Genomic DNA, 26,031 nt, shown 5'->3' with positions numbered 1-26,031 from the left:
AGACTCACACAGATCAGACAGCGGCCAGTCGTACAGAAACACACACAGATCAGACAGGGGCCAGTTGTACAGAAACACACACAGATCAGACAGCGGCCAGTCGTATAGAAACACACCCACACAGAGTGCATATATACTGTCACACACACACATTCACACACTGCGTACTGTCTCACAGATGCATACACAAACACAACCCCAACACACTGACATAATCACAGTTTCAAACAAACACCCCTTGACAGTCACAAAAACACAATCTCAAAGTCTGGCTGTATTTAATATTCCATCACCATGACGACGTGCCTGTTAGCCACCCCACTGCTGAGAGTCATCACATGTCCTCACGCCCCCTGCAGATAGCAGCTCTAGTCATTCTGTTTCTATGGTGTTCTCTGAAGACTGCATCAGGGACTGTGCATTGACACAGCGAGAGGCTGCTGTTACTTCATGGTCTCCCATCCATCTACATTGTTCTATTCTACAGTGGCTTGCGAAAGTATTCACCCCCTTGGCATTTTTCCTATTTTTTTGCCTGACAACCTGGAATTAAAAAATATATTTTAGGGGGTTGTAATCATTTGATTTCCACAACATGCCTACAACTTTGAAGATGCAAAATATTTTTGATTGTGAAATAAATAAGAAATAAGACAAAAAAAAGAAAACTTGAGCGTGCTTAACTATTCACCCCCCAAAGTCAATACTTTGTAGAGCCACCTTTTGCAGCAATACAGCTGCAAATCTCTTGGGGTATGTCTCTATAAGCTTGGCACATCTAGCCACTGGGATTTTTGCCCATTCTTCAAGGGAAACTGCTCCAGCTCCTTCAAGTTGGACAGGTTCCACTGGTGTACAACAATCTTTAAGTCATACCACAGATTCTCAATTGGATTGAGGTCTGGGCTTTGAATAGGCCATTCCAAGGCATTTAAATGTTTCCCCTTAAATCACTTAGCAAAATGCTTAGGGTCATTGCCCTGCTGGAAGGTGAACCACCGTCCCAGTCTCAGGTTTCCCTCAAGAATTTCCCTGTATTTAGTGCCATCCATCATTCCTTCAATTCTGACCAGTTTCCCAGTCCCTGACGATGAAAAACATCCCCACAGCATGATGCTGCCACCACCACGCTTCATGGTGGGGATGTTGTTCTCGGGGTGATGAGAGGTGTTGTGTTTGCGCCAGACATAGTGTTTTGCTTGATGGCCAAAGAGCTCAATACTAGTCTCATTTGACCAGAGTACCATCTTCCATAAGTTTGAGGATTCTCCCACGTGCCTTTTGGCGAACACCAAACGCGTTTGCTTATTTTTTTCTTCAAGTAATGTCTTTTTTCTGGCCACTCTTCCATAAAGCCCAGCTCTGTGGAGTGTACGGCTTAAAGTGGTCCTATGGACAGATACTCAAATCTCCACTGTCGAGCTTTCCAGCTCCTTCAGAGTTTCTTTGGTCACTTTGTTGCCTCTAATTAATGCCCTCCTTGCCTGGTCCGTGAGTTTTTGTGGGTGGCCCTCTCTTGGCAGGTTTGTTTTCTTTCCGTTTTTTAATAATGGATTTAACTTCTTGGTGCACCCATCCCGTTACCGGGATCATTTTCAGCAATATCCGCTGAATTGCAGAGCGCAAAATTAAAATTCAATTACAAAAAATATTTAATTTTCATGAAATCACAAGTGCAATATAGCAAAACACAGCTTAGCTTGTTGTTAATCCACCTGGCGTGTCAGATTTCAATGAAGCTTTACGGCGAAAGCATACGAAGCGTTAATGTAAGAACATCTCTCTCAGTAGACAAAATATTACAAACAGCTAGCAGCCAAGTAGATCAGTAGTGGTCACGAAAGTCAGAAAAGCAATAAATTAAATCGCTTACCTTTCATGATCTTTGGATATTTGCACTCACGAGACTCCCAGTTACACAATAAATGTTCCTTTTGTTCCATAAAGATTATTTTTATATCCAAAATACCTCCATTTGTTTGGCGCATTATGTTCAGAAATCCACAGCATCGAGCGGTCACGATATCACAGACGAAAATTCCAAATAGTATCCGAAATGGTCGTAGAAACATGTCAAACGTTTTTTATAATCAATCCTCAGGTTGTTTTTACAATATATAATTGATAGTATGTCAACCAGAATGTAGCTTCTTCCATAGGAGAGAGAGAGAAAATTGCTGTTGCGCATTAAAAACTCTGCTGGCACCCAGCCATCCACTGACGCGATTGGTTCTTTCTCGCTCATTTTTCAAAATAAAAGCCTGAAACTTTGTCTAAAGACTGTTCACACCTTGGGGAAGCCATAGGAAAAATGAATATGGTTGATATTCCTTTAAATGGAGGCAAGGCATCCAATGAAACAGAGAGGTTTCATGAAAAACAGCACTTCCTTGTTGGATTTTCCTCAGGTTTTCGCCTGCAATATCAGTTCTGTTATACTCACAGACAACATTTTGACAGTTTTGGAAACTTTAGAGTGTTTTCTATCCTAATGTCACGTTCTGACCTTTATTTCCTTTGTTTTGTCATTATTTAGTATGGTCAGGGCGTGAGTTGGGGTGGGCAGTCTATGTTTGTTTTTCTATGATTTTGGGGATTTCTATGTTTCGTCCTAGTATGGTTCTCAATCAGAGGCAGGTGTCATTAGTTGTCTCTGATTGAGAATCATACTTAGGTAGCCTGGGTTTCACTGTTTGTTTGTGGGTGATTGTCTATATCTTGCTTGTGTCCGCACAGTTCTTATGATAGCTTCATGGTCGTTATTGGTTTATTGTTTTTGCACAGTTTACTTCGTGTTTTTTTGTCATCTATTAAATTATGCATTCACACCACGCTGCGCTTTGGTCCGCTTCTTACGACGATCGTGACACCTAATCTGACAATTATATGGATATTCTATTTTCTGGGCCTGGGAAATAGGCAGTTTCAAATTGGTACGTTTTTTAGCCAAAAACGAAAATACTGCCTCCTACACTAAAGAAGTTAATGGTGCTCCGTGGGATGTTCAAAGCTTCAAAGCTTCTGACATTTTTTTATAACCCAACCCTGATCTGTACTTCTCCACAACTTTGTCCCTGACCTGTTTGGAGAGCTCCTTGGTCTTGATGGTGCCACTTGCTTGATGGTGCCCCTTGCTTGATGGTGCCCCTTGCTTAGTGGTGTTGCAGACTCTGGGGCCTTTCAGAACAGGTGTATATATACAGAGATCATGTGACAGATCATGTGACACTTAGATTGCATTATGAGATTAGACAGTTAGATTGAAATTATTTAACTAATTATGTGACCTCTGAAGGTAATTGGTTGCACCAGATCTTATTTAGGGTCTTCATATTAAATGGGGTGAATACATATGCACGCACCACTTTTGCATTTGTTATTTTTGTAGAATCTTTTGAAACAAGTTATTTTTTCAGTTTCACTTCACCAAGTTGGAGTGTTTTGTGTATGTTCATTACATGAAATCCAAATAAAAATCCATTTAAATTACAGGTTGTAATGCATCAAAATAGGAAAAACGCCAAGGGGGATGAATACTTTTGCAAGGAACTGTAGATGCATCTGCAGCTAGTCTGTTGTCCCTGATGTTGAAGTTTCAGGAACTCTGGTTAACGTATTATGTTGTACTGGATATTGTATTGGCTGGCTGCATAATTAAGCTCAGGGTTGCGCTCAGTTCCATTTTTAATTCTGGCCAATTCATAAAGTAAATCAAATTCCAATTCTACATTATTCTAATTGAAAATGATTGAAATTAGAATTTCAGTGTACCTCCTGAATTGAAATGGAATTGGCCCCAACCCTGATTAGGAGCTCTCTCTCTTTCTGGATTCTCTGCTGATGTTCCACTGTTTCATGTCTTATCTACCTGAACCCTTCACCACTAAAGCTTCTCTCTCTCTCTCTCTCTCTCTCTCTCTCTCTCTCTCTCTCTCTCTCTCCTCCGCTCTGTCGTTCCACTCTCTCTCTTCTCTCCATAAAACCACCCTCTCTCTTGCCATCTACACTCTCTCAGCCCTGTCATTCCTCCCTCCTTTCCTCTCTCCCTCTTCCCACATCCTCATGTAAGACATCTGACAAGGTGTTCAGCATCAGAGAAAAACTTCACTTGCCCAATATCCCTCCATGCACCTGCACCGAGACTAAACACACCGCAGTAACACACACACAAACACACTGTGACAAAAGAGTCTGCGACAAACTGATAACAAAACTATAAGGGGTTTAAACATGAAATAATTCACTGTTGGCAAAACCCCAAGCGGTTTGTGTGTTTGTGTGTGTGTATACTATCACTGCTAAACACTCTACAAAGTCACCTATTCTGATGTCAAACTGTTGCCCTTTTAATATGCTAACATTTTCAGAAAAGTGAGGCAGGGTTAAGAAGAGACTTATCCAAAGTCATAAGTTGACCAAAATCAAGCTGAGCCCATGTTCTATCTACACCATCTGTTCTCTAGATCCTCATATACAGTACAGTACAGTACGTCAGAATTCAATTTTAAGATCGGCAATTTTGTACCATCTAATAAAATGGAATAACATGTTCACAACAGATGGCGTGGAATATGAACTCATCTCGGGTTTCAATGGTTTGTGTGTTTGTGTGTATGATTTTGGTGTTGTCTATGCCGTTAAGACCTACAGTTGAAGTCGGAATTTACGTACACCTTAGCCAAATATATTTAAACTCAGTTTTTCACAATTCCTGACATTTAATTAATCTGAGTAAAAATTCCCAGTCTTAGGTCAGTTAGGATCACCACTTTATTTTAAGAATGTGAAATGTCAGAATAATAGTAGAGAGAATTATTTTTTTCAGGGTTTTTTTCCCATCAAATTCCCAGTGGGTCAGAAGTTTACATACACTCAATTAGTATTTGGTAGCATTGCCTTTAAATTGTTTAACTTGGGTCAAACATTTCAGGTAGCTTTCCACAAGCTTCCCACAATAATTTGGGTGAATGTTGGCCCAGTCCTCCTGACAGAGCTGGTGTAACTGAGTCAGGTTTGTAGGCCTCTTTGCTCGCACACACTTTTTCAGTTCTGCTCACAAATTCTCTATAGGATTGAGGTCAGGGCTTTGTGATGGCCATTCCAATACCTTGACTTTGTTGTCCTTAAGCCATTTTGCCACAACTTTGGAAGTATGCTTGGAGTCATTGTCCATTTGGAAGACCCATTTGCGACCAAGCTTTAACTTCCTGACATATGTCTTGTGATGTTGCTTCTATATATCCACAAAATGTTCCTTCTCATGATGCCATCTATTTTGTGAAGTGCACCAGTCCCTCCTGCAGCAAAGCACCCGCAGGACATGAAGCTGCCACCTCCGTGCTTCACGGTTGGGATGTGGTTCTTCGGCTTGCAAGCCTCCACCTTTTTCCTCCAAACATTTCAATGGTCATTATGGCCAAACAGTTCTATTTTTGTTTCATCAGACCAGAGGACATTTTTCCAAAAAGTAAAAAATACGATCTTTGTCCCCATGTGCAGTTGCAAGCCATGTTTTTTTTTATGGCGGTTTTGGAAGAGTGGCTTCTTCTTTGCTAAGTGGCTTTTCAGGTTATGTCGATTTAGGACTCATTTTACTGTGGATATAAATACTTTTGAACCTGTTTCCTCCAGCATCTTCACAAGGTCTTTTGCTGTTGTTCTGGGATTGATTTGCACTTTTCGCACCAAAGTACGTTAATCTCTAGGAGACAGAACGCGTCTCCTTCCTGAGAGGTATGACGGCTGTGTGGTCCCATGGTGTTTATACTTGCGTACTATTGTTTGTACAGATGAACGTGGTACCTTCAGGCATTTGGAAATTGCTCCCAAGGATGAAGCAGACTTGTGGAGGTCTACAATTTTTTTTCTGAGGTCTTGGCTGATTTCTTTTGATTTTCCCATGATGTCAAGCAAAGAGGCACTGGGTTTGAAGGTAGACCTTGAAATACATCCACAGGTTCACCTCCAATTGACTCAAATTATGTCAATTAGCCCATCAGAAGCTTCTAAAGCCGTAACATCATTTTCTGGAGTTGTCCAAGCTGTTTAAAAGCACAGTCAACTTAGTGTATGTAAACTTCTGACACACTGGAATTGTGATACAGTGAGTTACGTATAAGTGAAATAATCTGTCTGTATACAATTGTTGGAAAAATTACTTGTGTCATGCACAAAGTAGATGTCCTAACCGACCCGCCAAAACTATAGTTTGTTAACAAGAAATTTGTGGAATGGGTTGAAAAATGAGTTTTAATAACTCCAACCTAAGTGTATGTAAACTTCCGACTTCAACTGTAAGTCTGACGGTTGGAGCAGCACTGCTATGTTTGGGAGAATCTCTGATTGAGTTTGTGACTTCATTAAGAGTGATTCATGTTGAGTTATTGGAGAGAGAGAGAGATCTCAGGGGGCTGCTGATGTGTGTATGATAACGAGGTTTAGAAAAAGACATCTGCTTTGATGCTTGGACAACATGTACATGTGACAAGATTCTGCTTTAAGATAATGGAAATTCTATTGATGTTTAGATACTTGATTAATGCAAGTATATTCCTGTAAGGCTTGAGATCCATGTGAGTAAATCTGATATTCACACAATTCTCCCATTTACATTGAGTTACAGTATACACACCTCAAGTTAGGACATAGTTCAATATGCCATAAGAGTTGGATCTTTTGTGATATCATTCTAGACCAATGGTATGTGACAGATACTACTACTGTAATATTATTATAGATATGGCATGTACATTAACTGATACAACGTCAACATGTGACTGATACAACGTCAACATGTGACTGATACAACGTCAACATGTGACTGATACAACGTCAACATGTGACTGATACAACGTCAACATGTGACTGGTACAACGTCAACATGTGACTGATACAACGTCAACGTGTGACTGATACAACGTCAACGTGTGACTGATACAACGTCAACGTGTGACTGATACAACGTCAACATGTGACTGATACAACGTCAACATGTGACTGATACAACGTCAACGTGTAACTGATACAACGTACAACGTCAACGTGTGACTGATACAACGTCAACGTGTGACTGATACAACGTGATACAACGTCAACATGTGACTGATACAACGTCAACGTGTAACTGATACAACGTCAACATGTGACTGATACAACGTCAACAACTGATACAACGTCAACATGTGACTGATACAACGTCAACGTGTAACTGATACAACGTCAACATGTGACTGATACAACGTCAACGTGTAACTGATACAACGTCAACGTGTAACTGATACAACGTCAACATGTGACTGATACAACGTCAACGTGTAACTGATACAACGTCAACATGTAACTGATACAACGTCAACATGTGACTGATACAACGTCAACGTGTAACTGATACAACGTCAACGTGTGACTGATACAACGTCAACATGTGACTGATACAACGTCAACGTGTGACTGATACAACGTCAACATGTGACTGATACAACGTCAACGTGTAACTGATACAACGTCAACGTGTAACTGATACAACGTCAACATGTGACTGATACAACGTCAACATGTGACTGATACAACGTCAACATGTGACTGATACAACGTCAACATGTGACTGATACAACGTCAACATGTGACTGATACAACGTCAACATGTGACTGATACAACGTCAACATGTGACTGGTACAACGTCAACATGTGACTGATACAACGTCAACATGTGACTGATACAACGTCAACGTGTGACTGATACAACGTCAACGTGTAACTGATACAGCGTCAACGAACCTCTAAAGATGTTATGCATTTGTATTTCCCCCTTTTTAATTTTGCAATAATGTAATGTTTCATTTAATGTGACCTATTTACCTGTGCGCTTTATTCTGGCAGGTCCCATGGTGAGCCGGGGATGGAGTCTCTTGAAATGTATCCATTTCATTTGTAAATTAACATCATAAATGAAAACGTGTACATGGATTTGATTTTAAATGTAAATCATATAGTGTTTATACAGCTATTTCAAATCATTTGATATATGTATAAACCCTTTTGAAAGCCTATGCGTGAATACTATATTAGCTTCCTTTCACATTCCATACCTTCATTCATTTGAATCTGGAAGTTTAATCTGCTACACCAGAGGATTGTTCTGTAGCCTAGAGGGGGGGTCCTCAGGATGTTTACCACCTGGGCGTCTCTCTGCAACCACAAGCTCCTGATGGATGAGTGTGTTAGTCAGGGTCTGTGCGTGTGTGCGTGCGTGTGTGTGTGTGTGTATGTCTTTGCTTGCGTGTTTGTGTTTTCCTACTGCTAATTTCTCCTGTTTGAGGTATAAAGGTTCTCTCCAGACAGAGAATGCACCTTCCCTGTGTATCTACCTCTACACCCGCTCCCTCTCTGCTCTATAGCTGGTTACCTCTCTCTTCTACTTTTCTGTTGTTCATTTGTTATTTTTAAGATACATCATCTGTGTGGAGTCAGCCAGAGAACATAAACTTGGCACCAATCACAGACCATGAGGATATACAGTACCTTGCAAAAGTATTCACCCCCCTTGGCATTTTTCCTATTTTGTTGCGTTACAACCTGTCATTTAAATTGATTTTTATTTGGATTTCATGTGATGGACAAACAGAAAATAGTCCAAATTGAGTTAAAAAATTCAACAACAAAAAATAACGGAAAAGTGGTGAGTGCACATGTATTCACCTCCTTTACACATGTATTCACCTCCTTTACACATGTATTCACCTCCTTTACACATGTATTCACCTCCTTTACACATGTATTCACCTCCTTTACACATGTATTCACCTCCTTTACACATGTATTCACCCCCTTTACACATGTATTCACCTCCTTTACACATGTATTCACCCCTTTGATATGAAGCCCCTAAATAAGATCTGGTGCAACCAATTACCTTCAGAAGTCACATAATTAGTTAAATAAAGTTCACCTGTGTGCAATCAAAGTGTCACATGATTTGTCACATAATCTCCATATATATACACCTGTTCTGAAAGGCCCCAGAGTCTGCAACACCACTAAGCAAGGGGCACCATCAAGCAAGCGGCACCATGAAGACCACGGAGCTCTACAAACAGGTCAGGGACAAAGTTGTGGAGAAGTACAGATCAGGGTTGGGTTATAAAAAAATATCAGATACATTGAACAACCCAACGGAGCACAATTAAATCCATTATTAAACAATGGAAGGAATATGGCACCACAACAAACCTGCCAAAAGAGGGACACCCACCAAAACTCACGGACCAGGCAGGAGGGTATTGATCAGAGAGGCAACAAAGAGACCGAAGATAACCCGGAAAGAGCTGCAAAGCTCCACAGCAGAGATTGGAGTATCTGTCCATAGGACCACTTTAAGCTGTACACTCCACAGAGCTGGACTTTACGGAAGAGTGGCCAGAAAAAAAGCCATTGCTTAAAGAAAAAAATAAGCAAACATAGACCCCCCCAAACATATGGAAGAAGGTACTCTGGTCAGATGAGACTAAAATTGAGCTTTTTGGCCATCAAGGAAAACACAACACTTCTCATCACTGCCGCAAACCCAACACTTCTCATCACCCCGAGAACACCATCCCCACAGGGAAGGGTGGTGGTGGCAGAATCATGCTGTGGGGATGTTTTTCATCAGCAGGGACTGGGAAACTGGTCAGAATTGAAGGAATGATGGGTGGCGCTAAAAACAGGGAAATTCTTGAGCGAAACCTGTTTCAGTCTTCCAGAGATTTGAGACTGGGACGGAGGTTCACCTTCCTGCACGGCAATGACCCTAAGCATACTGCTAAAGCAACACTCAAGTGGTTTAAGGGGAAACATTTAAATGTCTTGGAATGGCCTAGTCAAAGCCCAGACCTCAATCCAATGGAGAATATGTGGTATGTCTTAAAGTCTTTAAGTCTTTATATGTCTTTCACATAAAAAAATATTTAGCATCATCAAAGTGGTAGGCATGTTGTGTTAATCAAATGAGACAAACCCCCTAAAAATCCATTTTAATTCCAGGTTGTCAGGCAACAAAATAGGAAAAATGCCAAGGGGGTGAATAATTTTGCAAGCCACTGCAACACACTGCTCATCACACAGTGGCCTTTTAAAATGTTCTTTGGTTGCCATAAAATGTCTCTCCTGTCTCCATCAATGCAATCCTGTCATCCAGTGGAGGCTTTGGCTCTGGCTGCATGCCATTCCAAAAAGCTCCTCCCACTCCAGAAGTCCCTGATTTGTTGGTCAGTGGTCAATGTGAGTTGATTGGTCAGTTTGACCTCCCCGCGCCCCCCTCTCTGTCTCTGATTGGTGTGTTTGTGGGTGTAGGAGGGTCCTTATGTGATGCTGAAGAAAAACTGGGAGATGTTTGAGGGGAATGACCAGTTCGAGGGCTACTGCGTGGACTTGGCCTCAGAGATCGCCAAACACATCGGCATCAAGTACAAGATCGCCATCGTCCCTGACGGCAAGTACGGAGCCAGAGACCCCGAGACCAAGATCTGGAATGGCATGGTGGGAGAACTGGTCTATGGGGTAAGGATGGAGGGAGGATGGGAAGGAGTGATGTTTGGAAATTGTTACTTTTAGTTCCTTTCATCTTATCTTGGAGTTTGATGTAGTTCTACTGAGGATAGTTAGTTCCTATTAAACAAAGTGAATCTATATTGTTAGATACTGTCGTGGTACTTTTTAATTAGACAGACAAGACATTTCAGACCATTTTTTAAATTGTATTATCATTATTTTTTACATTTGAATTCATCAGGGACTGCAGCACCCTCAGCACCCCTATTATCCAGGAGATGTGCCTAAAGCAGTGTTTCCTAATCCTGGTCCTGGGGACCCAACGGGATACATTATGCTTTTACCCAATCACTACACACCTGATTCCACTATTCAACTCATGATCAAACCTTTCATTTGTGGAATCAGGTGTGTAATGCTAGGCCAACATCTAAAATGTGCACCCTGGGTCCCCAGGACCAGGATAAAGAAACACTGTCCTAAATAACACAAACTGGGATCATGACCTCTCAGTCTAGTTATTATTTAACATAGTTTACCACCCTTGGGTTAGATAACTATCTATCCAATATCCCGGTGCATTGAAAATATGGTACTGGAACTGACCCTGTGTATATATACGGAACAAAAATATACATGTAACATATAAAGTGTTGGTCCCATGTTTCATTAGCTGAAATAAAAGATCCCAGAAATGTTTCACACACACAAAAAGCTTATTTCTCTCAAATGTTGTGCACAAATTTGTTTACATCCCTGTTAGTGAGCATTTCTACTTTACGAAGATAATAAATCCACCTGACAGATGTGGCATATCAAGAGCTGATTTACACAGCATGATCATTACACACCTTGTGCTGATGACAGTAAAAGGGCCACTGTAAAATGTGCAGAAATTCATGTTAACGTATCTATCATAAGCTTCCTCCAACGTTGTTTTAGAGAATTTGGCAGCATGTCCAAACCGTGGTCACAACCGCAGACCACCTGTAACCACGCCAGCCCAGAACCTCCACATCCGTCTTCTTCACCTGCAGGATCGTCTGAGACCAGCCACCAGCTGATGAAACTGTGGATTTGCACAATTGAAGAATGTCTTCACAAAATGTCAGAAAGCATCTCAGGGAAGCTCATCTGCGTATTCGTCTTCCCCAGGGTGTTGACCTGACTGCAGTTCGGCCTCATAACCGAATTCTGTGGGAAATGGTCACCTTCAATGGCCACTGGCACACTGGAGAAGTGTGCTTTTCATGGATGAATCCCGGTTTCAACTGTACTGGTCAGATGAAAGACGTATGGCATCATGTGGCCGAACGGTTTAACTGATGTCAACGTTGTGAACAGTGCCCCATGGTGAGGTTATGGTATGGAAAGACATAAGCTATATACAACGAACACAATTGCATTTTATCGACGGTAATTTGAATGCACAGAGATACCGTGAAGAGATCCTGAGGCACATTGTCGTGCCATTCATCCACCGCCATCACCTTATGGTGCAGTATGATAATGCACGGCCCCATTTCGCAAGGATCTGAACACAATTCCTGGAAGCTGGAAATATCAAAGTTCTTACATTGGCCTGCATAATCACCAGACATGTCACCCATTGAGCATGTTTGGAATGCTCCGGAAAGAATGTGTACGACAGCCTGTTCCAGTTCCCGACAATATCCAGCAACTTCACACAGCCATTGAAGAACAGTGGGACATTTATTCCACAGGTCACAGTCAACAGCCTGAGCCACTCTATGCAAAGGAGAGATGCCGTGCTGCATGAGGCAAATGGTTGTCACACCAGATACTGACTGGTTTTCTGATCCACTTCTTTCTTTTTAAGGTTCTTTTTAAGGATCCACTTCTTTCTTTTTTTTATCTGTGACCAACAGATGCATATCTTTCTTCCCAGTCATGTGAAATCCATAGAGTAGGGCCTAATGCATTTATTCAGTTGACTGATTTCCTTGTATGAACTCTAATATTACTTACTTTATCGTGTTCTTCTTATTTCATATTTTTATATCTCGTGTTTTTTTGTTCTACCTTGTTAATTTTTTAATCACAATGTTATTGATTACCACATTGTTGGGTTTAGAGCGGCAAGAAAAGCATTTCACTGTATAGTTGTGCATGTGACATTAAAACTTAAACTTTAAAGTATTGTGTCTACTCTACCCTTGCTGGCTTTCACTTTGGAAACATCTAACCCCCGTCCCGGCTTTGTCTCTGACCCCTATCTAAATAATAGCTCTAGACTGCTGCTTGATTTCCTCTCTCGTCCACTGTGCTTAATTCCACCCAGGATTCAGTCATATTTTCTCCAGCTGCCTGCCAGCAGACACATTGGAATAGTGACTGTAATCAGTCGATGACTAATCTACTTTGTACATTTTCGAAAGTCAGGCTTCTCTCTGACTATATCAGTGGTGTGTGTGTGTGTGTGTGTGTTCTACTCCAGCGACTGTACATGAATGTGTGTTCTCGCTCCGTAAGCACATTTTACAGAATGAGTCATTACCAGTCACAGAATTCGTTCGCTTTGAATAATTCTAAACATTCCCAGTCGTGTCCAATCATTGATCTGTTCTAGCTGAGGGGAGATAATGTATTTATCTGTCCCTCATCCTCTTTCCCTCTCTCTCGCTCTCTTACTTTCTCTCTCTCTCGCTCTCTTACTTTCTCTCTCTCTCGTTCTCTAACTTTCTCTCTCTTACTTTCTCTCTCTCTCGCTCTCTTACTTTCTCTCTCTCTCGTTCTCTAACTTTCTCTCTCTTACTTTCTCCCTCTCGCTCTCTTACTTTCTCTTTCTCTCTCTCGCTCTCTTACTTTCTCTCTCTTACTTTCTCTCTCTCTCGTTCTCTAACTTTCTCTCTCTTACTTTCTCCCTCTCTCGCTCTCTTACTTTCTCTTTCTCTCTCTCGCTCTCTTACTTTCTCTCTCTCACTTTCTCTCTCTCTCGTTCTCTAACTTTCTCTCTCTTACTTTCTCCCTCTCACTCTCTTACTTTCTCCCTCTCTCGCTCTCTTACTTTCTCCCTCTCTCGCTCTCTCTCTCTCTCTCTCTCTCTCACTTTCTCTCTCTCTATATATATATTTCTCTCCTGCTCTCTCGCTCTGTCTGTCTCACACACTCTGTTTCTCTCTCTTCAGCTCATACTCTTTCTTCTCTTGTAGGGAAAATGCATGTATTAGGTACTGTATTGTTGATTATATGAATCCAAGGTGAATTGTTGCAGCACTAAAATAAGGATGTTTTCTCCCTGGTGTATGTGGTGGATAGGAAGACAGACCTTGATGGTTGATTTGTATTCTGGTTTCCTGTGTCTGGCCTTTATGAATGATTTTCTGTCTCCCTCCCAATCTCTCCCCTCTCTCCCATCCCTGACTCTCCTTCTCCCTAACCCCCCCCCCCTGTAGAAAGCAGAGATAGCAGTAGCCCCTCTGACTATAACCCTGGTCCGTGAGGAGGTGATAGACTTCTCTAAGCCCTTCATGTCCTTGGGGATCTCCATCATGATCAAGAAGCCCCAGAAGTCTAAACCTGGAGTCTTCTCCTTCCTGGACCCTCTGGCCTACGAGATCTGGATGTGCATCGTCTTCGCTTACATAGGGGTCAGTGTGGTGCTGTTTCTGGTGAGTGTGTGTGTGACCACAATCAGTTGAATCAGCAGTGTAGAGCTGGGCTAGAATAAAAGCCTGGACACCTTGTAACCAGCCCCTATCCTCTGTCCCCAGGTGAGTCGCTTCAGTCCATATGAGTGGCATGCAGAGGAGCCAGAGGAAGGCTCTACTGAGCCAGGCCCCACTGACCAGCCACCCAATGAGTTTGGCATCTTCAATTCACTCTGGTTCTCACTGGGGGCCTTCATGCAGCAGGGCTGCGACATCTCACCACGGTGAGTGTGTATATGTGTGCATGTGTGTGAGTGCTTGTCTGTGTGTCTGCCAACCCATCTGTCTCTAATGTCAGAGTGTGTTTGTCCTGTGTCAGAAACTGTTGGTCATACTGAGTGTTGTGATTCAAACCAGTTGACTCAGTGTCAGACAGCCTCTCTCTATTGTACTATTGTGACATACACTGGTGTCCAGTGTGAGAGGGGAGCGAAAGATGTGTCAAAGAAACACACACACACACAACAGCACACTAAGTATGACCCCTTGGTCAGCCTTGATTTTGTGTGGGAGACTGGCGGTTTGCTGCATATTAAACTTTAATGCTTCAACGGGGGAAAAAGTCATGCTTTATTTTTAGAATATTTATAAGAATATAGCATTTTATTATTGATATCCTGAGAATGCAGTTTAGTGAAATATTAATGTCCACCATCCACATACCTTTAGGGAGAACATCAGAGAGAGAGAGAGAGAGAGAGAGATTTCTCTGACGTGTTAAAATATTTTTTATTGGGTCTGGGAGCTCACCACACAATACATACTCATGCAAAACCATAGTTACACATCAATTAAAAACACAACTCCAATTACTCCTCCACAGTAACTAAACCCAACAACCTCTGAATACTCCATATACTCATAAACAGATAAATAGTAGGCAAACTAAACCCTCAGTCTTGCTGCCAACATTCCCACCACATCCAGAGACCCCTGTCCCCGAATACTGTTCTTTCGGGTCTTCCATATTGCTGATTTTGCTGCCCCTAACACAAAATTAAGCAACACAACTACACCCTTTTGACTAAACCTGTACTTTGGCCCAAATATATGCAGTTGGGAAGAGAAAACCTCTCCCAATGCTGAGAACCAATTAGTGATCAGGTCAATCATCCAGACCAACCTGGGACACTGTAAAAACAAATGTACCCGAGTTTCAGACTCAGCACAGAATGGACACCCCTCCCCAACAGTAGGATCCAGGTGTACCAGATACATATTGGTGGCTATGGATCCATGTATTATCCTCCATTGGAGGTCAGCTGTCCTCTTATCAATAGGCAGTTTGTATAATGATCGCCAACAGCCTTTTACCCTTCAGGGAAGAGGCATGGGACACCTTTACACATATTCTGTACATGGCCTTCGTTCCCACCTCCTTGAACTCCCCCAGCTTCGGGGTATCGAAGGAAAGCAGCATCCCCACGTCCTCCTCGAATGCCCCCGCTGCAGCACTAACAATCGGTGCAGGGAACACATAATCCAGACCCTCCTTCCACCGATCAGATTTGGAAGTATCAGTCACATACTACAGATTAAGCATTAGCAAGGAGTCACAGACTTCAGCGATGACCTTCCTTAGAAGGCGAGATGATCAGATCCCCGCTCTTTCTCCCAGCTCCTCCAACAATCTATTCCTGTTCCGCATCAGATGATCCAGCTTGGTACACCCCACGCCTAACAGGCATGAACGTAGGCTAGCTGAACCCAGAACACGGGACTGGATGGCAGTGTTGTGAAAAAGAGGCACTTCAAAAAGCCACATCCCTGGTGGCGTGCGGGCCTTACGGGACTTGACAAGAACTCCAAGCCTGCATAACAGACTCATAAAATGGAGTCAGGCCAGGCAAATCACCCCCCTCCAGCTTTAAAGAGGAAAAGGTGTTTGTCTAAGCCCAAACAGCCACCTCCTCATCAATGTGTAGGCTGTGTCAACCCAGCTAGAACCGTCACTGTACAACAGTCTCTGGGCTGCTAGAACCGTCACTGTACAACAGTCTCTGGGCTGCTAGAACCATCACTGTACAACAGTCTCTGAGCTGCTAGAACCGTCACTGTACAACAGTCTCTGGGCTGCTAGAACCGTCACTGTACAACAGTCTCTGGGCTGCTAGAACCGTCACTGTACAACAGTCTCTGGGCTGCTAGAACCGTCACTGTACAACAGTCTCTGGGCTGCTAGAACCGTCACTGAACAACAGTCTCTGGGCTGCTAGAACCGTCACTGTACAACAGTCTCTGGGCTGCTAGAACCGTCACTGTACAACAGTCTCTGGGCTGCTAGAACCATCACTGTACAACAGCCTCTGGGCTGCTAGAACCGTCACTGTACAACAGCCTCAACACAAAGCTGTTGTATCAGGCCCTTTGGTGGCTGCAAAATCATTAGTCTGTGCCACAGGGTAGAGGCAGCAAGATTATTTGCAACCAGTACCCTTCCACTATAAGACAGCTGGGGCAGCACCCATTTCCACCTTGACAGTCTGGCACACACTTTCTCCACTACACCCTCCCAGTTCTTTTTCTGAAAGACATTGTAGTTTAGAAAGAAAAAAAAAAGTCTTCATCCCATCTCTGCCCCACTGAAGCCCCCCTGGTAACCGTGGAGCGGACCCACAAAGGAAAACAGGCTACCTAAATATGGTTCTCAATCAGGGACAACGATAGACAGCTGCCTTTGATTGAGAACCATATCAGGCCAAACACAGAAATAGAAAATATAGAAAAACTAACATAGACTGCCCACCACAACTCACGCCCTGACCATACTAAATAAAGATAAAACAAAGGAATAAAGGTCAGAACGTGACAATAAAGCAAGTAAAACACTGGAATGGTAGATTTGCAGTGGAAGAATTTGCAAAGTAGAAATAAAAATAATGGGGTGCAAAGGAGCAAAATAAATAAATAAATAAAAGAAAATAAATACAGTTGGGAAAGAGGTAGTTGTTTGAGCTAAATTATAGGTGGGCTATGTACAGGTGCAGTAATCTGTGAGCTGCTCTGACAGCTGGTGCTTAAAGCTAGCGAGGGAGATAAGTGTTTCCAGTTTCAGAGATTTTTGTAGTTCGTTCCAGTCATTGGCAGCAGGGAAGTGGAAGGAGAGGCGGCCAAAGAAAGAATTGGTTTTGGGGGTGAACGGAGAGATATACCAGCTGGAGCGCGTGCTACAGGTGGGTGATGCTATGGTGACCAGCGAGCTGGCATAAGGGGGGACTTTTATAAAGGCCACGGCATGTTGATGCATTTCACTGTCATCAGTGGTCACCATCCCATCAGGGAGAAGAAGGCAGACCATCTGTTTACGTTGCAATGTCGACTGTCCTAGGTTTTTTTTAAAGCACTAGGAGCATCCATATCCTTGAGGGAAGCGAAACGAGACCTAATCTGGCACCCTTCACTCTTTCATGTAGAAACGACCTCAGTTCATGTCTCTTGTCCTGTAATTTCATGACTAATCCAGGGTCATTCTGAGCGAGCAGCTTCAATTCAATAGAGTTGATGTCCTGTTCAAGGGCCCTGATAGTCTCTTTAACTTCAATACGAGACAGAGCAGTATACCTTTGACAAAATAATCGTATTTGGGCCTTCCCAACCTCCCACCATTGTCTCAACGACTCAAAATTCCCTTTTGTAACCCTCCATTTTTCCGAAAACAACAAAAACCTTTCACAAAACATGACATCATGTAACAATTTAACATTAAAATACCAGTAAGATGATGACCTTCGTGGCCAGGACAAGTGAATATCAACAGTAACAATATGGTGGTCAGAGAAACCTACAGGAGTAATGTCACACCTTCCAACCCTACTACAGTAGTGGTCAGATACATACAACCTGTCTAACCTTCCAACCCTACTACAGTAGTGGTCAGATACATACAACCTGTCTAACCTTCCAACCCTACTACAGTAGTGGTCAGATACATACAACCTGTCTAACCTTCCAACCCTACTACAGTAGTGGTCAGATACATACAACCTGTCTAACCTTCCAACCCTACTACAGTAGTGGTCAGATACATACAACCTGTCTAACCTTCCAACCCTACTACAGTAGTGGTCAGATACATACAACCTGTCTAACCTTCCAACCCTACTACAGTAATGCTCAGATACATACAACCTGTCTAACCTTCCAACCCTACTACAGTAGTGCTCAGATACATACAACCTGTCTAACCTTCCAACCCTACTAGAGTAGTGATCAGATACATACAACCTGTCTAACCTTCCAACCCTACTACAGTAAATTGCTCAGATACATACAACCTGTCTAACCTTGCTGTATTGACACAACCTTCATTACCTTTTAGCCATGTGTACTGCCTAACTTTTGCATTCCTTACTCTCCACACATCAGAAAGCTCAAACTCAGTTAATAGACCAGACAGGCAAGTGGCTGACCGCAGGTGAGGTTCTTCAGCGGTGCGGTCAACAGTAAAATCCACTGTACAGTTCCAGTCCCCCCTAAAACCATACACCCCTCTTGGTCACACTGTCTTAAGGTTTCCTTTATTTTATCAAAAACAACAATACGCTCTGTACCCTCATTAGGAGCATAAACATTCAAAAAAAAAAAAGAACCCCATAACATCCACCTTGACAATCTCTGTTGTAGATACCTCAGTCACCTCTAAGCCTGAGGAAAACAAAATTGCCTCCCCAGCACTGAAATTAGTACCATGACTGAGTACATGCTGACCCTCCCACCACATACCCCAGTCAACCTCATTTTCCTCATCACTATGTGTCTCCGGTAGGAAAACTACATTAAGCCTTTTCTGTTTTATTACTTCTAATGCCCAAGGCCTCTTATTCATGTCCCTTCCCCCATTAATATTGAGAGAACCGACCCTTAGTACCTCCATATAGAAAAGAGAAAGGAAAAGCAGAAGAAACCACAGAAACCAGACAAAGATAAAAATAAACACCCTATGAGGCATGATCATCATCATTGTTTTAATTTTCTCTTAACCTGACCATGTTTCCCATTACCTTTTGCTGCTGTGACAGCAGTAACACTACTCACTCAACTGGTCTAACCCCACCATCTTCTGTAACATCACAGCTGACCGCACAAACTTATCAACATCAAAAAAATCTGCCAATTTCACAGATTTCCCAAAAGTCTGATCCAGAAACCCATTTACCTCCTCTAGATTGTAAATTGAGTCCTCACCAGCTGCTATCGTATCAGGAGAGATATCCATATCCTTCTCCTGATCCACTGAGTCCACAGACCCCTGGCTCCCCTCTACCACATCACTTTCAACACTCCACACTTGCACCCCATCACTCGTACCAGGCATCTCCTCCACTACCTGGGAGACTAGCCCCACCTGAACCCCATTACTCGTAGTGGGAATCTCCTCCACTACCTGGGAGCCTAGCTCTACATGAATCCCCTCCTGTACCCCATTACTCGTAGTGGGCATTTTCTCCACTACCTGGGAGCCTAGCTCTACATGAACCTCCTCCTGTACCCCAGCACTCGTACTGTGCAACTCCTCACCAGTCTGAGGAAATGGCTCTTCAGATACATCCTTACCTTCTACAACAATATTTTTCTGCTGCAAAACATTTCCCAATCACACTCAGGAATCCGGTACCTGGGCTTATTCGGGTTTTCTGAGGCTGTTTGCAACCCAACAGGACAATCTTAATTGAACTTGCAAACTTCCCAAACCGCAATAACTCACGCTCCAATAGCTCATTGGGAATAAACGGTGACACATTCGAAATCGTTACCCTTGTCGACGGAGAAAAAAGCGCCGTAACTTGAATTAACATACCTTTAAGAAGTACGCCATGCTCAACTATACGATCAACAACGCGCTCTTCTTTAAGAAATACCACCACTGCTACCACATCCATAGAAGAAAATGGATATCACCAAGAAAATGAAAACTGAACACTCGCGCTAGCACTCGCTCAAACAATTCCCAGCATGCACCAAACACTCCCAGCATGCAGAGAGAGAGAGAAAGCGAGAGAGAGAGAAAGACCGACCTTCAGCAGGTACAGTATCTACCACTTAACCAGAGTATTTTAGTACGTGGAAGGTACTTTTTCGACAGACTAATGGGCCGATTCACTTTATCACATTCTCTTTCTCTCACTGACACTCTGACACACACACAGGTCAACACTGTTTTACTCACTCACACTCAGGAATCCGGTACCTGGGCTTATTCGGGTTTTCTGAGGCTAATGGACATATTATGTAGCTTTACATCAGCCTTACAGGATCAGCTGCCTGTGTTCTGTGCATTAGGACACACACACACGTACACACACACACACACACACACACACAGAGAGACAGACAGACAGACAGACAGACAGACAGACAGACAGACAGACAGACAGACAGACAGACAGACAGACAGACAGACAGACAGACAGACAGACAGACAGACAGACAGACAGACACACTGCATTACCTCTATACTGTAACATTTGAATAATCTCCAATCTCTCAAGGAGTGGCACTTGCTTTTTTTGAGAAAGTAACTTTGTGTGTGTATGGGTACATGCGTGCTTGTACGTGTGTTTGTGGTACAAGTCAATGTTCCATTACCTGAGGGAAGAGAACATTGAATTAGGACCGGGTGATTTGTCTTCTGAATTTGACCTGTCTCCCAGCCCTCTATCTAACTCTCCTCCCACTCCTCCCCTCTCTCTGTTTCTCTCCACCTCTCTCTCTCCCTCTCTCTCCTCCCATTCTGTCTGTTTCTCTCCACCTCTATCTCTCTCCTCTTTCTCTCTCTCCCTCCCTCTCCCTCCCTCTCCTCCCCTTCACTCTGTTTTTCTCCACCTCTCTCTCCCTCCCTCTCACTTGAAATCACCTGTCGACTCCCACTAATCTCCATGAGTTTGAGTGACAGTCCAATTCCAGCCTCAGCCCTCGTAATGACAGACACACACACACACACACACATACATACACACACATAATCATACACACACCTGTTTGTCCCCCTGTCCCCATGTGTGAATGGGAGTAATAACCGTCCCACAATTATATGCTAATCTCATACTTATTCTATAGCCAATGTTATTGTATAGCCAATGTTATTGTATAGCCAATGTTATTCTATAGTCAAAGTTATTCTATAGCCAATGTTATTCTATAGCCAATGTTATTCTATAGCCAACGTTATTCTATAGCCAACGTTATTCTATAGCAAATGTTATTCTATAGCCAATGTTATTCTATAGCCAACGTTATTCTATAGCCAATGTTATTCTATAGCCAACGTTATTCTATAGCCAATGTTATTCTATAGCCAATGTTATTCTATACCCAACGTTATTCTAAAGCCAACGTTAGCAATTTAACCTCTCTAGGGTAGGGGGCAGCATTCGGAATTTTGGATGAAAAGCATGCCCAAATTCAACGGCCTGCTACTCGGGCCCAGAAGATATGATATGCATATAACTGGTAGATTTGGATAGAAAGCACTCCAATGTTTCCAAAACTGTTAAAATAGTGTCTGTGAGTATAACAGAACTGATCTAGCAGGCGAAAACCTGAGAAAAATCCATTCAAGAAGTAGTTTTTTTCTGGTTTTGTAGTTTTCTATACAATGCCATTACAGTATCCATTGATTTAGGACTCCATTTGCAGTTCCTATGCCTTCCACTAGATGTCAACAGTCTTTAGAAATCGTTTCAGGCTTGTATTCTTATAAATGAGGGAGTAAGACCAGTCTGAACGAGTGGACCTTAACGCGTCGCAGAGCTTTTTCAGGCGTGCATTTCTTGTTTACCTTTTATATTGACGACGTTATTGTCCGGTTGAAATATTATAGATCATTTAGGCTAAAAAACAACCTGAGGATTGAATATAAACATCGTTTTACATGTTTCTATGAACTTTACGGATACAATTTGGATTTTTTTGTCTGATTATTTTGATTGAGTTTGAGCCTGTGGATTACTGAAGAAAACGCGCTAACAAAACTGAGGTTTTTGGATATAAAAAGACTTCATTGAACAAAAGGAACATATTGAGTAAATTAATGTCTTCTAATTGTCACCATATGAAGATCATCAAAGGTAAGGGATTCATTTTATCTCTAGCACTGAGTTTTGTAACGCTTCTGCTTGGCTGGTTACTGTTTGTAATAATTTGTCAACTGGGCTATGTTCTGGGCTAGGTATGTTCTGGGCTAGGTATGCTTTCGCGGGAAAAGCATTTTATAAATTCGACACTGTGGTTGGTTTAACAAGTTAGTCTTTAAACCTATGTAAAATATGTTTTGTTTTCTGAATTTTTATAATGAGCATTTCTGTAATTGAATTTGAACTCTGCAACCTCATTGGATGTTGGCCAGATGGGACGCTAGCGTCTCATTTCTGGATGAATACAGTCTGTAGCTAGGCAGTTTCATTTCTGGATCAATACAGTCTGTAGCTAGGTGGTCCCATTTCTGGATCAATACAGTCTTTAGCTAGGCGGTCTCATTTCTGGATCAATACAGTTTGTAGCTAGGTGTTCTCATTTCTGGATCAATACAGTCTGTAGCTAGGCGGTCTCATTTCTGGATCAATACAGTCTGTAGCTAGGTGGTCTCATTTCTGGATGAATACAGTCTGTAGCTAGGTGGTTCCATTTCTGGATTGAGTATGAGTGCTTGTGATTGTGTGTGTGTGTTGTGATTTGGCGTTTCTAAGTATATTGGTAGACTGTGTTGTGAGTGTATTGAATGTCTATAGGATCATTTGTATTCAGTGTCAGTCTCTGTTTCCCTGCTGCAGTGATCACTGCAGTCTGAGAAGGAGCATCTCTCTCTCACACACAGTCCTATACTTAGACCTTTACAGTCTCTCTCTCTCTCTCCCTTCCTCCCAATCTCTCTCTCTCTCTCTGTTCCCCCCTGTCTCCCTGTCTCTCTCGCACCCACTCTTTTTATTTTGTTCTCTCTCCTGCCCTCTCCCTCTATCTTGCAGTTAATTCCTCACAGGGTTCAGGGTTCATTGTTGTTTCCTCTAGCAGACACATCGCATCACAATGACTACATGGCTAATCTACTTAATACATTTTCTAAAGTTGCCGTCTTGTTTTTCTTCTTTATATTATGTGGTGTGTGTGTACGTGTGTACGTGTGTACGTGTGTACGTGTGTACGTGTGTACGTGTGTACGTGTGTACGTGTGTACGTGTGTACGTGTGTACGTGTGTACGTGTGTACGTGTGTACGTGTGTACGTGTGTACGTACGTGTGCGTGTGTACGTGCGTACGTGCGTACGTGCGTGCGTACGTGCGTGCGTGCGTACGTGCGTACGTGCGTGCGTGCGCGTGCGTGCGTGCGTGCGTGCGTGCGTACGTGCGTGCGTGCGTGCGTACGTGCGTGTCGTGTACGTGTGTACGTGTGTACGTGTACGTGCGTGTGTACGTGCGTACGTGCGTACGTGCGTGCGTGCGTGCGTGCGTACGTGCGTGTGCGTACGTGCGTACGTGCGTACGTGCGTACGTGCGTGCGTGCGTACGTGCGTACGTGCGTACGTGTGTGTACGTGTGTACGTGTGTACGTGTGTACGTGTACGTGTGTACGTGTGTACGTGCGTACGTGCGTACGTGCGTACGTGCGTACGTGCGTGCGTGCGTACGTGCGTACGTGCGTACGTGCGTGCGTGCGTGCGTGCGTACGTGCGTGCGTGCGTACGTGCGTGTGCGTACGTGTGTACGTGTGTACACTACGTGTGTACGTGTGTACGTGTGTACGTGTGTACGTGTGTACGTGTGTACGTGTGCATACTGTTTTCTTAATCCCTCACCCACACACACACCTTCACACACATTCTTCCTCTCAATCTCTCTCACACAGACACACACACACACACACACACACACACAAACCATGGTTTCCGTTAGCCAGTAATAGCCAGCTTTCGGCCACAAAAAAAAAAATTAAGCCGCTAAATAAAATAGTCTGGGACGAAATAAAAATCCCATTACGAAATAATGCATTTTAGCCTATTCATTGATATACTGTAAATACCAGCAGATGTAGCGCGAGAGCTGCTGACACAACTTAGACAGCTTTTGGTTGCTGTTGGAGTGAAACATGATTTAACTAGCACAATCATTGTGCAAAGATTCTAAAGGCAATCGCAACACCGTAGCCGTAAAAAAAAAATGTGCTCATGATTTAAAAACTACTATTTTTATTTCAACTGGTAATTGAAGAGCACTTCCCATTCAAGTGCATAGGTAACTAGGCACGCTTCAGAGCATCACACACCACTTTGCAATGAGCTGGAGGCAGTATGCGTTTTGAATATACAGTGCATTCGTAAAGTGTTCAGTCCCCTTGACTTTTTCCACGTTGTTACGTTACAGCCTTATTCTAAAATTGATTCGATTTTTTTTTTAATCCCTCAACAATTTACATGTACTACCCATAATGACAAAGCAAAAACAGGTTCAGACATTTGTTCAAATGTATTAAAAATATAAAACAAAAAATTTACATTCAGACCCTTTACTCAATTGGGTCTGCGATTACAGCCTCGAGTCTTCTTGGGTATGGCACTACAAGCTTGGCACACCTGTATTTGGGGAGTTTCTCCCATTCTTCTCTGTAGATCTTCTCAAGCTGTCGCCACACAGCTATTTTCAGGTCTCTCCAAAGATGCTCGATCGTGTTCAAGTTCGGGACATTCAGAGACTTGTCCTGAATCCACTCCTGTATTGTCTTGACAGTGTGCTTAGGGTCATTGTCCTTTTGGAAGACCAGAGCTTCTAGCTTCTTTCTCATGGTCTGAGAGTCCATTAAGTGCCTTTTGGAAAACACGAAGTGGCTGTCATGTGCCTTTTACTGAGGAGTGGCTTCCGTCTGGCCACTCTACAATAAAGGCTAACGTTGGCTAGCTTGCAAGCTACTTCAAGACAAAAATGAGAAAACAGCTCACTGACTATTTTACTCACCCTAGCAGAGCTGGTTAGGCTTTTTTGCCAACGTTTACTGACACCGGCCACATTCAACGGGTGTTGAGCGTTCATAAATTCGACAAGAGTGCTCTGAAATCGGAGCAGCTACTTCTATGAACAGTTGTCCCGGTGACATTCTATTGAAATGGTTACTTGCATAATGGAGTCTTTTGTTAAGACATGTAGCTAGCTAGCTAGCTAGGTAAACAATGAATCATAATCCCAACTCATGACGTTACAACCCTGCATGAATCTGCAGGTAGCTAGCCAACCAGGTTCAATGTTAGCTAGCCAACATTAGGCTATGACTAGCAAAGCAAATGGCTCTGAGATATGAGTAATAAGATCATACACGTAACATTAGCTAGTGAGCCAGCCAGCTAACGTTAGCTAGCTAGCTAAGAGTACACTTTAACTTGAAATGAAAACAACTTTCTGTCAAAATTAGAAATGTGTAATATCTGAAAATGTAAATAGCTAGACTGTCTTGTCCGTATACATCATGGATGCTTCTCCCTGTCATGGTTGCCCTTAGTTTCAAGATGTAATCCGGAGACAGGTGTTTTCTCCATCTCCTTAGCTATCAAGTGTAGCAAAATGCTTAATCTTAATCTAATCTAACAATTCCACCAAAACTACCTAATACACACAAATCTAAGTAAAGAATGGAATAAGAATATATACATACTGTATAAATATATGGATGAGCAATGACAGAGTGGCATAGGCAATATGCAATAGATGGTATAAAATACAGTGTATACATATGAGATGAGTAATACAAGATATGTAAACATTATTAAAGTGACTAGTGATCCATTCATTAAAGTAGTCAATGACTTCAAGTCTGTATATAGGCAGCAACCTCTCTGTGTTAGTGATGGCTGT

The 26,031-nt window shown here is 42.6% G+C and overlaps 1 protein-coding gene across 4 annotated transcripts in view; it reads left to right on the top strand.

The window, feature by feature from the left end:
- LOC112267285 (glutamate receptor, ionotropic, AMPA 4a) overlaps positions 1-26,031 on the top strand; it is a 154,393-nt gene that overhangs the window by 88,932 nt on the left and 39,430 nt on the right. For all 4 annotated transcript variants that reach the window (XM_042296395.1, XM_042296392.1, XM_042296394.1 and 1 more), the window contains exons 11-13: positions 10,331-10,537; positions 13,945-14,160; positions 14,263-14,423. In XM_042296395.1, coding sequence (XP_042152329.1) covers positions 10,331-10,537; positions 13,945-14,160; positions 14,263-14,423 — 584 coding nt within the window. The remainder of the gene's footprint in view (positions 1-10,330; positions 10,538-13,944; positions 14,161-14,262; positions 14,424-26,031) is intronic.

The sequence above is a fragment of the Oncorhynchus tshawytscha genome, linkage group LG13 (genome assembly GCF_018296145.1).
Source record: "Oncorhynchus tshawytscha isolate Ot180627B linkage group LG13, Otsh_v2.0, whole genome shotgun sequence".
NCBI classification, from domain to species: domain Eukaryota; kingdom Metazoa; phylum Chordata; class Actinopteri; order Salmoniformes; family Salmonidae; genus Oncorhynchus; species Oncorhynchus tshawytscha.
This window is presented reverse-complemented; position numbering and strand designations above follow the sequence as displayed.